At 43.0% G+C, this 13,989-nt stretch overlaps 1 protein-coding gene across 1 annotated transcript in view; it reads left to right on the top strand.

Moving 5' to 3' along the window:
- LOC147737381 (uncharacterized) overlaps positions 1-11,031 on the top strand; it is a 48,040-nt gene extending 37,009 nt beyond the window's left edge. The window contains 4 exon segments of the mRNA XM_086923775.1: positions 155-1,030; positions 1,195-2,639; positions 9,666-10,789; positions 10,791-11,031. Of these exon segments, the coding sequence (XP_086779901.1) occupies positions 155-1,030; positions 1,195-2,639; positions 9,666-10,789; positions 10,791-10,974 (3,629 nt within the window). The 3' untranslated portion in view covers positions 10,975-11,031.
- Positions 11,032-13,989: the final 2,958 nt, after the last annotated feature.

Here is a 13,989-nt window from a genome sequence, read left to right as displayed (position 1 = left end):
TATTTCTGGACGTATTGGCTAGTTACGTCACCTGTTGGAGCACCTTTACTTGTCCCATCTCATCAACCGCCCTTCACAATTTGTGTTTATCCCACGTTTGCTGTGCGCCCAAGCCTCTTCTCTAGTTCTATATCTATATCCCACTGCCTTGTAGGCTGGCAGCACGCCCTCCGGATCATCTTTAAGATGCAATACGAAGATATATCTAAATCCACTGAAGCCCATGCCGAAACATTGGCATTTGATTCTGACGCAACGGAAAGGATATATGCATTGATCAACGATGATTTAACTCAAACACCTTCGAGTAGAACGAAGGAACAATGTCTCAAGCAACTACTGTACTTATCGAAACGTCGTGTGAACCAAAAACTCCACGCGAATACCCTCATCAAGTATCACAAATCACTCCGTATTCCCCGCGGCCTACGCATTGCGTTAAAACCTTCCCTATGCAAGAATTCTAAAACCTTCCTTGATAGATGGTACGCTATCCTAAACAAGTGTAGCTTGGATTTAATCTTGTTAATTATAGAGGAACTGTCAGGAATCCTCCAAGAACTATCTTTGGAAATCACCACCACCGAAAGCGAACTTAAAGATCTTATGACCCCTGAGGAACTAAACACCACATTGGAAGACATCAATCGACAAATTGACCGTCACACCAGGGAAATCAACGAACGTAAGTTACGCAAATTTAGGCGTGACATTTTAGACTACAAACTTGGGGAAGTTTATACTTGGGCGGAAGTTTACGCCCAACGACGAAGAAACAAACCATATTCCCAGAACACTGACACCTCATTATCTGATAGCGATACCACCAACCGTCCCCCAAGACCTCAACCAAGTGAACGAACAACCTCCAAAGAGCGTCCAGCTCAAGCATCCACCTCATCGACAACCACCACGGAGCCTTTTTTAGAATTAGGCCCAGACAGAATCGACGACCCAGACGGGGCAAAAGATCAAAGAAAAGACAACGAGAAGAGCCAACCTCAGAACAAACCCAAGACAAGAAAGAATCGTTAGTCATAAACATTTCTGATACCAATCTTACACCTTTCGAAATTAAAACATTACAAAAGGGTATGTCATTCATCCCAACCAACAACACCAACCTCCTTGAATTAGAAGTCAGTACATTTAAGCTCACTAGAAAACTACGCTTAAAGCACTTTTTCGAAAAAGTTTTGGAACCAGTTGTGGAAACTAAACCTGATCAATTATTGGGCCTACGACCTAAAAGCAACTATATGCCTCCAAGCAGCCACAAGAGTATTGACAATTTCGAAACTTTAGTCCGTCAGGACATCGCCAAGATTAATTTCAAAAAAACCAAAAGAAGGAACATCACTAACAAGGAACATGACACATTGAAGAACATCGCTAATAACACTATGATCAAATGTTTGAAAGCTGACAAGGGTGGTGCCTTAGTCATCCTCAATGCGGATCTCTACACCTGCAGAGCCAGAGAACACGTTTTAGACGTCCAAACATACCAGCCACTTGAGAGCAACCCGACAAAAGAGTACAAAACCATGCTACTCAATATTGTCGACACAGCAAGAGAAAACAATATCATTGATGATAGAACCAAGCGATATCTGACCGTGGACTATCCCAAAAGTCCTACTCTCACCATGCTGCCAAAGATACACAAGAACTTAATGGATCCTCCATTCCGGCCCATCGTGTCTACACGGGGGTCAATCCACGAACCCACAGGCAAATTTATTGACCGCCACTTGCAACCCATGGTTACCAATTTGAAAAGTTACATTCGTGACACCACTGACTTCATCAATAAATTAAACTCTGTTGAAATCAAGAAAGATGAACGAATACTACTATGTACCGCTGACGTTAAGAGTCTATACACCTCTATTCCCCACGCTGGGGGCATCGAGGCTATTGAATCAGCCTTACTAAAATCGGACATTGCAGATTCTTTGAAAACATTCATTTTAGAGCTCATGATCTTTACTTTGTATCACAGCTATTTTTGTTTTGAGGATCATTGGTATTTACAAATGTCTGGGATGGCAATGGGCAATTGCGCCGCGCCGACATACGCCAATATCTACATGGGCAACTTTGAAGCAAACTACATTGAAAACCACACGGATTGGAAAGACAACCTCATACTATATGCACGATATATAGATGACCTTTTCTTTATTTGGAAAGAATCCCGAGAACACCTGGAATTAGCCTTATCTACACTGAACACCAGAGATGACCGTATTGAGTTCACCTGGAATATTTCAGCCACAGAAATTACATTCTTGGATGTACTTGTAAAAATCACCACAGATGGCATTGAAACCGATTTATACCGCAAGGAAACGGACCGCAACAATACTCTACTGTATAGTAGTTTCCATCAAGAATCTTTAAAAAGACATCTTCCATTCAGCCAGATGTTGAGAGTTACCCGGATAGTATCAGATGAACATAGGAGAGACTCCCAAATTCAAACCATGGCCTCTAGGTTTTCCACTAGAGGTTATCCCGACAACATCATTAAGGATGCACAAAACAGAGCACTCACCATCCCAAGGACTGAAGCTTTGCAAAGCAGAAAAAAGGATCTCAATCCTAGATTGACATTGGTCTCCAAATTCTCCACTGTGAGTAAATGTTACAAAAAAATCATATTAAGACACTGGCGCATCTTATCGTCGGAACCGGATTTTGGAAACCTTTTCAAAGATCCCCCCATCTTTGCTTACAACTGTCCTATGAACATCAGAGAAATCTTATCAAGACCCACTGATACACCAAGGAAACACACAGGCACGCGTCCCTGTCATCACTGCAGCAACTGCAATAATGTCATAGTGGGCAACGTCATACATCATCCCATGAAAGGTTTTGAGATTCCTCTAAAAGTTGATGCCACCTGCGATTCGGCTAACCTGATTTACTTGCTGAAATGCCCATGTGGGAAGATCTACGTAGGCAAAACCAGCAGAAAAATAAAAATCAGACTCAATGAGCACAAGTCAAACATCCGAACTAAGAACACTAAGTCCATTGTGGCTACTCATTTCAACGAGGCACAACACAGCATAGCCCAGTTGAAATATTTGGTACTGGAAATGGTCACCCACTGTGAGGGTAGAGACAACAACAAAACCCTCCTACAACGGGAGACATCGTGGATTTACAAACTCCAATCTCTCAAGCCCTTTGGGCTCAATGACAGAACCGAACTGAGTTGTTATCTATAACCTGATTGCTTGATATATTGAACCCCCGTTCTACATGTATATTGTGACTTGTACCTGCTATTACTTTTTTATTCATTTTACGGCTTATTTCACCTTTACAAGATGGCCACCACGGTTTCACGTTCACTCGGGTGTCTGTTCTTTATTTCTAACATTCTTTACCCTCACCACGAACTTCGCAGTACCTCCGTGAAGCTCGAGTCATGTAGTCCACCTCTTCGAACCCCACACAGTAAGTTATTGTGACCGCTTGACGGCTTGTTTATCCTTTTACAAGCGTCTCCGCTTGTGACAACTGCTGATTGATTTCCCCCTTGTTTGCAGCACTACGTGAGCCGCTCGTTAAAAGTGGAAGTGTAAGACTCTTTCCATTTTGTTCAATCACCCTCGTTTCATCGTCGTCCTGGTCTTCGATCACTCTCCCAACTAGCGCTGCCTTTAGGATTTATTTAACGCTTCACACAATGGTAGTTACCCCCATGCATGGTCACTCTGAATATCACCTTCCCCCACCTAGACAAACCGGCTCACAAACTGCCGTTTTTTTGATCGCATGCCTTAATGTCCATTTCTTGAACCGCATGCACCGACTTCTTTCTTGGTGTTTTTTCTTGGTGTTCCTTCACCCACGCGTTTTTGACTGCACGCACACAACTTGTTAATTGCTCATTTTTCCGTTGATCTAACATGCAGTTATTGTATCCTTCCCACAGTGCTCCTTGATAAAGGACTATACGAGTCCGAAATGCATTGGAGCATACCTTGCAATACTATTCATTGGATTACTGTCAATGGAACATATGGCGTGATGTAACGCCACTGTACAATGGATATCTTGAATATGCACTAAATATATATAAACTTTGAAAACCTTCCAATTTGAACTATTTTTTGAATCAGCGAGGCTGAACTCTACAAGTGTGCCCGTATACAGGGATGTGCTTACGTATCACGTAACACACTGTTTCGTTATATTTCTGGACGTATTGGCTAGTTACGTCACCTGTTGGAGCACCTTTACTTGTCCCATCTCATCAACCGCCCTTCACAATTTGTGTTTATCCCACGTTTGCTGTGCGCCCAAGCCTCTTCTCTAGATTTAGTATTTGTTACATAGGTGGTTGTATCTGTCACTAATATGTCCTCGCACTCGGTAATGCGGGTGTCTATCCTATCCAGTACACAATTACTCCCTGAATGTTTCTGTATCTTCCTAGCCTTTTTCCCTTTACTATCCCTCCCGCCCCTCCCCCACTGCCCGCCATAGTTTTCCTTTTCCCCATGCTACCTCTATAGTGCAAGTTAAGTCTAAAGCAACCTGTCTACACAATCAGCAATGAACAGGCCTCTTGGTCCCGTGGACAATGAGAACCCTCAGGCCACCCTTATACCGGCCCCACAAACCCCTCAGGAGAGAGAGCGTAATTATTTAGAATCAAAGAGAGTAGTTTGGGCAATGCTGGGAGATACCCGCGTTAACAGTACCTTGACTAGTCCACGACAGTTCTTGAATGTCCAGTAAATCTGAGTAGGCAAGATGCCTAATGCCAGTGGAAAGGGAGTAGCCCTGCCCTGCCTCTTCCTGGCAATGAGGGCAAGGACGGGACAGCCCTTGGCCCGGGCTTCGCCTGCGCACGTCCCGTGCTGCAGGGGGAGAGGCAGCACTATAAGCGCGGTGACATCAAGAGATGCTGGGGCAGGCAGTCCTCACACTGAGGTTGAGCACCTGGATGGGCTGATGGCACTAGCGGCGTTTCGGACGTGGACCATGAAACTCCTGTGCCACCAGGGTGCTGCACAGAGCTTGTGGTGTCCCTTGCTGTTGATAAGATAGCTTGCTCCCCTAGTGCCTGGCCTGTGTTATTGCATTGTTTGCATCAGATTCACCTAGTGCCTGGCCTGTGTTATTAAATTGTTTGCGTCGGATTCTCCTAATGCCTGGTCTGTGATATTGCATTGTTTGCATTCCGTTTTCCTAGTGCCTGGCCTGTGTTATTGCATTGTTTGCCTCAGATTCACCCAGTGCCTGGCTTGTGTTACTGCATTGTTTGCATCAGAATCTCCTAGTGCCTGGCCTGTGTTATTAAATTGTTTGCATCAGATTCTACTTGTGTCTGGCCTGTGATATTACATTGTTTGAGTCCCGTTTTCCTAGTACCTGGCCTGTGTTATTGCACTGATTGTGTCATATTCTTCCAATGCCTGGCTTGTGTTATTGCATTGTTTGCATCACGTTTTTCTAGTACCTGGTCTGTGTTATTGCACTGTATGCGTGGCTTTTGGTATGTTATTATTCTAATAGTTGCAGCTTTTCTACCAAACATGGTACCTTTTATCCCAATCAAGTGCATCTGACTGCAAGGACACTTCCTGCAATAACAATCTACTTCCTATTTATGTGGCAACAGACAGCACAACATGTCTGCCAGAGATGTTGTAAGGTCAGAAACAGTACATAGGTAAGTAGGTATGATGGAAAACAAACTATTGGGTAGAATTTTAAACGTTGAAGCTGCTGTGATAGACGGCAAAAAATTCATGTCAAAACATCAGCATTAGGACAATAGTACATGGAACAATAATGGTAGATATATTTACACTTCTGTGCAGTGCGTGTCACTTAATGTTCTTTTCTTCCACTCTCATGAGATGGTTTTGCAAGGCAACTCTGAGCTCACTGAGTGTGGAGCTTCCACGAATCTCAGAGACGGGCTGTTCCAAAGACGGTAACAGAGAAGGTTGAAATATCTGAGTCTTGATCCTGGCAGATGGATGGGTGATCCCTGAGAGGGTATGGGTGGTCTGTGTGTTGCCACGGCTCTTCAGGGAGTTTAAGAAAATGTCAGCAATTTGTGGAGGGCCCTATTTTGCGTGAGAAACACCCAGCTTCATGCAATACAGACTTGAGGGCTTGTGTCTGCGCAGGATGATTTATCAAGAATTAACATCTTCAATTACGACAGATAGAGAAAGTCAATGTACCTTGGGGTGCTTCAAAAGCTTGCTGCACTCTGCTGGTGCAGGCAGGATGTTTATTCTCTAGTTGGCATTTGCCAGGGGATGTTCAGATACAGTGGAGTCTTGTAGTATGTGTTAGATGCGGTAGAACTGTCTCAATGCTCTACGGAGCTCAGAAAATCCAGACTCTCATTCATCTCAGAGCTCGAGCTCTGTGGCTTGACCAGTTGAACTCCAATAAAGAAGATGACATAGACCAGTTCTACCTCTCCCGACCTTTGAACTAATCATTGAGGAAAGAAGCCCTTGTCTGGAAGGAAGATCCGCACAAGGCACCGCTGGCAGAAGCACTGCCTGGAAGGAAGATCTGTAAAAGGCACGGCTGACAGAAGTTATGCCTGACTGTGACCTCAAAGCAGTGAGAGACCCACAAACTACAAGATCCTTCAAGCCCAGCTAGCCACACTGGACACCGCTAGTGGCAGAGTTTGTTAAGCTGCGCTGCTCTCACTGATTTTTAGTGCCAGGAGTTTTTCCCGCACTGTAAAATCAGCACGAACAGCACTTTCCTTCGTGCCAGAGGCCGCTGCTGCCTCTGCCTCTCTAATTGACATTCTAATCGAGTGGTAGCTTCATCAACGAGATTGACAGAGTTCTACCCTCGAGTGGTCGCGACCTGCCGTGACCTCCCGCAGTGAGAACTATTACCAGCAGGAAGTCTAGCACGTTATATTTTCCCACAAGCACTCGTCACCTTACCGTTGGCGAACAACTTGAGAAAAAACCTCAGTTCTGCATCACGAGCTACGCCAGCAGAGTGGAATTCTTCATCAACTCCTAGTTTTGAGGCAATAATCTGTTGGAAAAACTCTAAACTAGGCCCTAAGTCGGTAATAAGTGTTGTAGAAGAAGTGAGATCCATGGCCTTGTGACTATCAGGCTGTTATCTGACTTCTTATGAACCCCACAGAGTGAGTGCGCAGTCAGAGGGCAGTAGGGGGGTCGCAGGACAAGAAATTAGTAAACTTGAATATGAGAAATATGGAAAGGTAGAAATGTCGCATCACCTGTGGATAACTGACACCTCCTCCCGCGATGCCAAATGCCGATCCAGTCACTAATTGGCATCCTGAACCCCAAATGGACAACATCATGCCAGATGCCATGTAATAGTGGAAAAGGGGGAAAAAAGAGTAATATGCACACATCTGATGCGGGGATATGTCAGGTAAATTAGTGGTTGTGATGGATTCTCTATAAGTTCTAAATGACTGATATCGTTGAATATTAAATTATATGAATCAATGTTTGTTTGCCTTATCTGCGCTTACAATGTAAAGTACGGGCCTTACAGTAAACCCCTCGCTCTGTTTTACACAAAAACCCCCGAAGGAGCTGCATCTTACAGAACTTTATATACTTTAGAAAAAACTAATGACTTGCTTTTTAAAGTTGTCTTTCAGGGCCAGAACCGGGTGCTGTTATCTGCACTAGTTTCAGGGAGATGGACAGATGTTATGGTGATAGGAAACCCCCCTCAACCCACACTAATGTTACAATCTTCCAGGTTAGAAGAAACCAGGAATGCTTGAACCACTGGGAGCTGTTGAAAGTGTCAAAGGTGACTTATGAACAGCAAGGTAAAGACAGGAGTTAGTATTTGAGATGATCTTAAGTGGATAGGAAAGAAATGAGAAGTGTGTGAATGGAGTTACTTTCGTTGTATACTTCATAAAGAGTTACTGAAAATTTTGCAGCCCCGCCTGATCCATCTCTTTTTCTCAACTCTATTGTTGTTTTAATGAAATCTTGACCGTATGCATCTATCTTAAGCAAAACCTTAAGCACTTGGGTGCTTCGAGCACCCTTACTTTGCTAAGTTACTCTGTGAACACTGTTAAATCACCTCGTTTTCAGACATTAATAAGATGTCACCTGATTACCAGAACTTTTAGTTAAATATTTGTGTATGATGAAATATTCCCTACTAAGTTTCAAAGGCAGTAAAGAAGAAGGGGGCGATTTACTAAGATTTTGCGTCGTGTTTGCGTCACAAAAGTGGCACAAAACAGTACAAAATCTTTTTTTCCTAATTTTCTTTCCAGCAAATAATATAAAAGTAATGTGAAGCATCGCATAGCACTGCTTCGCGTTACTTTGCACCATGGGGCCTGTCAAGGGTGGTGCCTGGGCATTCCCTTGCAAACACCCATTATTTCTCACGCTAAACCCAATTTACCAAATACAGTAGATTGGGTTTAGCGTGAGAAAACTGCGCCCTTTTAAACTAGGTGCTTGGAAGGAGAAATGCTTTCATTTCTCCTTCCTTTTCTGACTTTGCATGCATGGTGCACTGTGCATCATGCATACAAAGTTGGAAAAGGTTTCCCTCATGTCTAGGCATAGTATTTTGTACAGGAAGGGTGTCCTTCCTGTACAAAACCTATGCTGGACTCACACACACAAACACCCTAGCGCTCTGGTGCGTGCATGGCGCAGGGCTGCTGTAATCAGTGCTGGCGCAAGTGAAAGGGAAGGAGAGAGCCATATCTTTGAAAATATGGCGCTTTCCTGCTCCCTCCCTGTTGAGCAGCGCAGCCTCATGGGGGGGGGAGGGGCGTTGCGCTGCATTGTGTGTAGATTTGGTAAATCTCCCCCAAAATGTCTTTTACAACCAGTTAACATTGTGAATTATAATTCCAATATGTTTCAATATAGTAATTTTCAATATCTTTACATCCAACAGAAAACAAGCATCGACTGTATGAAATGGCCATCTATAATGAAGCTAATGCTATAAATCTTCAATAATAGCAGAAATAATGAGCTACAGTATTCAGCAAAACATCAGCGCAGTCGGCGACAGATGAACCTGCACACAAACTGACAGATCCCGGATGAAGCATCAAGGGCAGTTCAGTGATTATAAGAGGCTGAGCTGTGCACCTCCACGCCACAGGACGAAGAAATGACCTTAGGAAAATTAAGGCAACAACAATAACAAACCGCCTCCCGTATAAACAAGTGTCCAATACCAACTTTGATCATGGGATCTGTATGGTGAGATTACCGCAGTGCTCTGTTTTCTAATATGATGACAAGCCATCATTCCGTGCTCTAGGTGTATTGTAAACTCTTTCTGGACAAACAACAGTAACCAGAGAGGAGCACAACAGAGCGGAGCCAGACAACTGACAGGTAAAGGAAAGAGGAGTTCTTCTATCTACAATACAATAGACTATCCTAATTTGCACCGGTCAGAAGGAAGATACATCTTTACCCTCAAGCGTGCATAGCCATAATCCAATCTAAAGGCACAATCGGCTACAAAGACACCTTCTACGTATTAGGAGTGTGGCAAATATTTGGTGGCTATTGCATTTATTGTTAAAACAGAAATCAAATGTGCAAAATACTGCACGCATATAAAGTGTGTGTGCATAATCAGCCATGTTGACCCATCAGGAAATACAGTCATGGGATGTAGACAAATATATACCCGACCCACAGACACTAACCATGAAAGAAGAATCATACACATGCAGCAAGAGCTTTAGTTTGTCATCACCACTCAAGCTTCATCAGCACACGTACACAGGACAAAAACCATTCAAGTGCAGTGAATGTGTCAAGAGCTTTAGTAGGTTATCAGAACTACAAAGACACCAGCGAACACACACAGGAGAAAAGCCATTCAAGTGCAGTGAATGTGTCAAGAGCTTTAGTAGGTTATCAGAACTACAAAGACACCATCGAAAACACAGAGGGGAAAAGCCATACCATTGCATTGAATGTGGGAAGAGCTTTAGTCAGTTATCAAGCCTTCAAAGTCATCAGCGAATACACACAGGGGAAAAACCATTCAAGTGCAGTGAATGTGCAAAGAGCTTTAGTCGGTTATCACACATTCATAATCAGACACACCGAGGGGAAAAACCATTCAAGTGCAGTGAATGTGCAAAGTGCTTTCGTCAGTTATCAGAACTAAAAAGTCATCAGCGAACACACATGGGGGGAAAACCATTCAAGTGCAGTGAATGTGCAAAGTGCTTTAGTGAGTTATCAAGCCTTTAAAGACATCAGCAAACCCACGCAAGGGAAAAGCCATTGAAGTGCAGTGAATGTGTGAAAAGCTTTATTCACTTATCAGACCTACAAAGACATCAACGAACACACACAGGGGAAAAACCATTCAAGTGCAGCGAATGTGCAAAGTGCTTTAGTCAGTTATCAGACCTATATAGTAATCAGCGAACACACACTGGGGAAAAACCCTATCATTGTAGTGAATGTGACAGTAGTTTTCGCAGCTCTTCAGCATTAAGGAATCATCAGCGAACTCACACAGGAGAAAAAGCATTCAAGTGCAGTGAATGTGGGAAGAGCTTTAGTCGATTATCAAACCTCAAAGCACATCAGCGGACACACACAGGGGAAAAACCCTATCATTGCAGTAAATGTGATAGTAGTTTTCGCTTCTCTTCAATATTAAGAAATCATCAGCGAACACACACAGGAGAAAAACCATTCAAGTGCAGTTAATGTGCAAAGTGCTTCAGTAAGTCTTCACACCAACAAAATCATCAGCGAACACACAGGAGAAAAGCCATTTAAATGCTGTGAATGTGGGAAGAGCTTTAGTAAATTAGAAAATCTAGAAACACATAATCGAACTCACACAGGGGAAAAACCATATCATTGCAATGAATGTGAAAGCATTTTTAGTCGTTACTCAACATTAAGGATTCATCAGCGAACACACACAGGGGAATAGCAATTCAAGTGCAGTGAATGTGCAAAGTGCTTTAGTCACTTATCAAACCTCCAAACATATCAGCGAATGCACACAGGGGAAAAACCCTATAATTGTAGTGAATGTGACAGTAGTTTTCACTTCTCTTCAGCATTAAGGTATCATCAACGAACTCACAAAGGGGAAAAAGAATTCAAGTTCTATGAATGTGGGAAGAGTTTTAGTCGATTATCAGAGCTACAAAGCCATCAGCAAACACACACAGGGAAAACATAGAAGGGCACTGAAAGTGTGAAGGGCTTTTATCAATGTTCAATCCCACACAACCCTCTGTGAATACACTGATTCATTTAAGTGAAAGGAAATAATCCTAGAGATGCAGAGACTCCGAAAAGATTTTAAGAACATCAAAAATAATATTGACCCATCGGAGAACATAGACAAGAGCTGAACAGTGCAAGTATTATGAGAGGAATGAATTACGGAAAAAGATTAAATTCAAATTATGTAGGACATTGAAATACCAGATTATAGAAGACTGGACTAGCAGTAAAGAAGAAAAGCAGATAACAGTATGTGCAGAATTATAAAAGTGTTTGTGTTCAGTGATTGTTCACTTCTGTAAACATAGCAAAGCAACATGATGTATCAGGATACACAATGGTAGATGAGCAAATTGTGGAGTAAAAGAAAAGAAACATTCTTGATTTTTATTTGGTGAAGAAGAGATATAAAGAAACACATTCAATTGCATCTGATCACACTACCTGTAAAAGCAACACTGAACAATACTGGGACTAACAACGGTAATTTCAGCTAACTTGTCGGATTAAAACCTGTAAACCCAACGCATCCAGAGTGGACATGTTGTCAGGGCTCTGGAGATGGAAGCTTCATTGATAAAATGTATGTATTACTATTAACAAATGCCACTGCAGTATATGTAATGAACTAAAGCGAAGCAACGGTGTTCAAGAAATAACCTATTTTTAGATATTAAAGAGCATATACCTTGTTTTTAAGTAAAGTTTGCTGCACCTTTTACACACTGTTATTGGTTGATGGATCAGCTTGTGCCTCAGGCCTTTTAACACAGTGTGACATGTGGCTCCTCTCAAGCTTGGCTCTCTCTATTCATTTGCTGACTTGCCATACTCTACTTTTTACCAGAATTGAGCCACTGTAAGCAGCAGAATAATGTGGTGAAATAGTGAAATCTCACATTAAAAGCATATATGTCTTAGGGCAATCAGTTGCACTCCCAGTAACTCGTCTTCCACACTGATTGTCCCTTGGTCTCAAATGTTCTGAAGGATTTGTTGTATGAATGCCAGAATGCCAGAAGTGAAAGTGACATTCATGAAGCTAAAGCTAACAGGAGTGTGTGGGAGATAGAGAGGGGGGAGATAAAGAGAGCGAGAGAAACAAAGAAAGGGGATAAAAAGAGAGAAATGGAAGGGGGGAGCAGCCAGTGATCTTTATTCACCTAAAAATAGAAGAAGCAGCCGAATACATGTCAAGTGTGACATCACCAGAAAAAACGGGCTGAATACCTGTGAATTTGTATATTTATTTTTAATACCCATAGACCCATGTCATGCCAATAAACAGGGCACAAGTAAGGAAAATAGTGAAGGAGCCCATTATCATATGCAAATCACAATGACGTCAGATGTAGTGCGTCACAAGAAGTGATGTCAGGCCCTTATAATAATTTTCACATGAAAAGTCGACGGTCTGATTTAAAAACAAGAAACATAAAATAATGTAAAAAGGTTTTGGTATCAGTTTTTATACATCATGTGTTTTTCCCACTATCAGTTTGTAACTAAACTCGGAAATGGCTGAAAGTGTAAACATTTTTAAACAGATATATAGAACTTGGAAATTACATTTTTAAACAGTTTTTAGTGAATAAATAAAATGTGCTTTAAATTTGCATTTGTTTCCTGATGTTGTTCTTTATCCAGCTCCCAAGCCCCAAAGTATTTCACATTTACGGTGTATTAAGCAATAGAAAAGCTAATTTTGTCTAGATCTCTATTCCTCTCTTGCATCACTCACACAAAAAATAAAAGGGACTAATGGGCTCTGTTCCGGTCTGGCATGCTCAAACCGGCAGGCCGGACCAGAACAGAGCCCATTAGTAGGAGTCTTGCCGACGTCTGTCCGTGGTAATAAACACAGTGGAGCTGGTAAAGTTTTTTACGGATAGAACCTTGGCGAGAGGATGCGCAACACATACAGCCATTTGATTCTACTCCTATTTGTGCAAAAGAAATGACACGAAAAGGCCTGTTATAGGATAATAATTCGCTTCCCTGCACAAACAGTATGCCGTTCCAATATTTGGAGGCATTGCTAAAGGCTGCACGAAGGCTGTTCGACTTGTCGGACTTGAAATTATTTCTCCACTGGCTTGGTAGCTACAGATTAACCCATTTTGGTTTGTTGTTTGAGATTCATTTTATAACAAGTATTGGTCCTGAAGAAGGTGGTGTTGCCACTGAAATGTGCGTAGACCAACACATCACCCCTGAGGAACGGCCCCTGAGAGGCAGTGACATCACAAACAACTGATGTTTAAGACCTTCCAGTAGTGAACTGTTTGCTCTTTAGGCATTTGTGGGACCCGTCATAGGGTTGAAACTCTTCTTCTTTCAACTATGAATGGAAGTGGGGGGGCGCTAGGTGGCGCCAAACCAGGATGGCCGCACTGATGTGAGGCTCTCGCTCGATCGAGCACAATATCCCATCCTACATGCATCCTGACCCTACCACTGCGCCTAAACACCTCACCGCTGGCTTCGTGAAGGTGTCTCGAACCGATCGGTACCTTACAGCTGAGCGGAGGCCGCCTGGGTGCAGAAATCTCCGCCTGGAAACTCGGAACGGATCGGACTGCTGGTACGTGGCCTGCTGCCTGTCCGCTACACTTGCTGTGTGAGACCGGGGATCCGTGGCCTATCCAACGCTTCGGAGGGGGGCCGACGCTGGGACTGCCGGACGACCTGAGCTGTCCCGCTGCCCCCCCCC

The sequence above is a fragment of the Lissotriton vulgaris genome, chromosome 1_1, assembly GCF_964263255.1.
Source record: "Lissotriton vulgaris chromosome 1_1, aLisVul1.2, whole genome shotgun sequence".
Lineage (NCBI taxonomy): Eukaryota > Metazoa > Chordata > Amphibia > Caudata > Salamandridae > Lissotriton > Lissotriton vulgaris.
The sequence above is the reverse complement of the archived record's forward strand: the minus strand, read 5'-3'. Positions and strand labels throughout refer to the sequence as shown.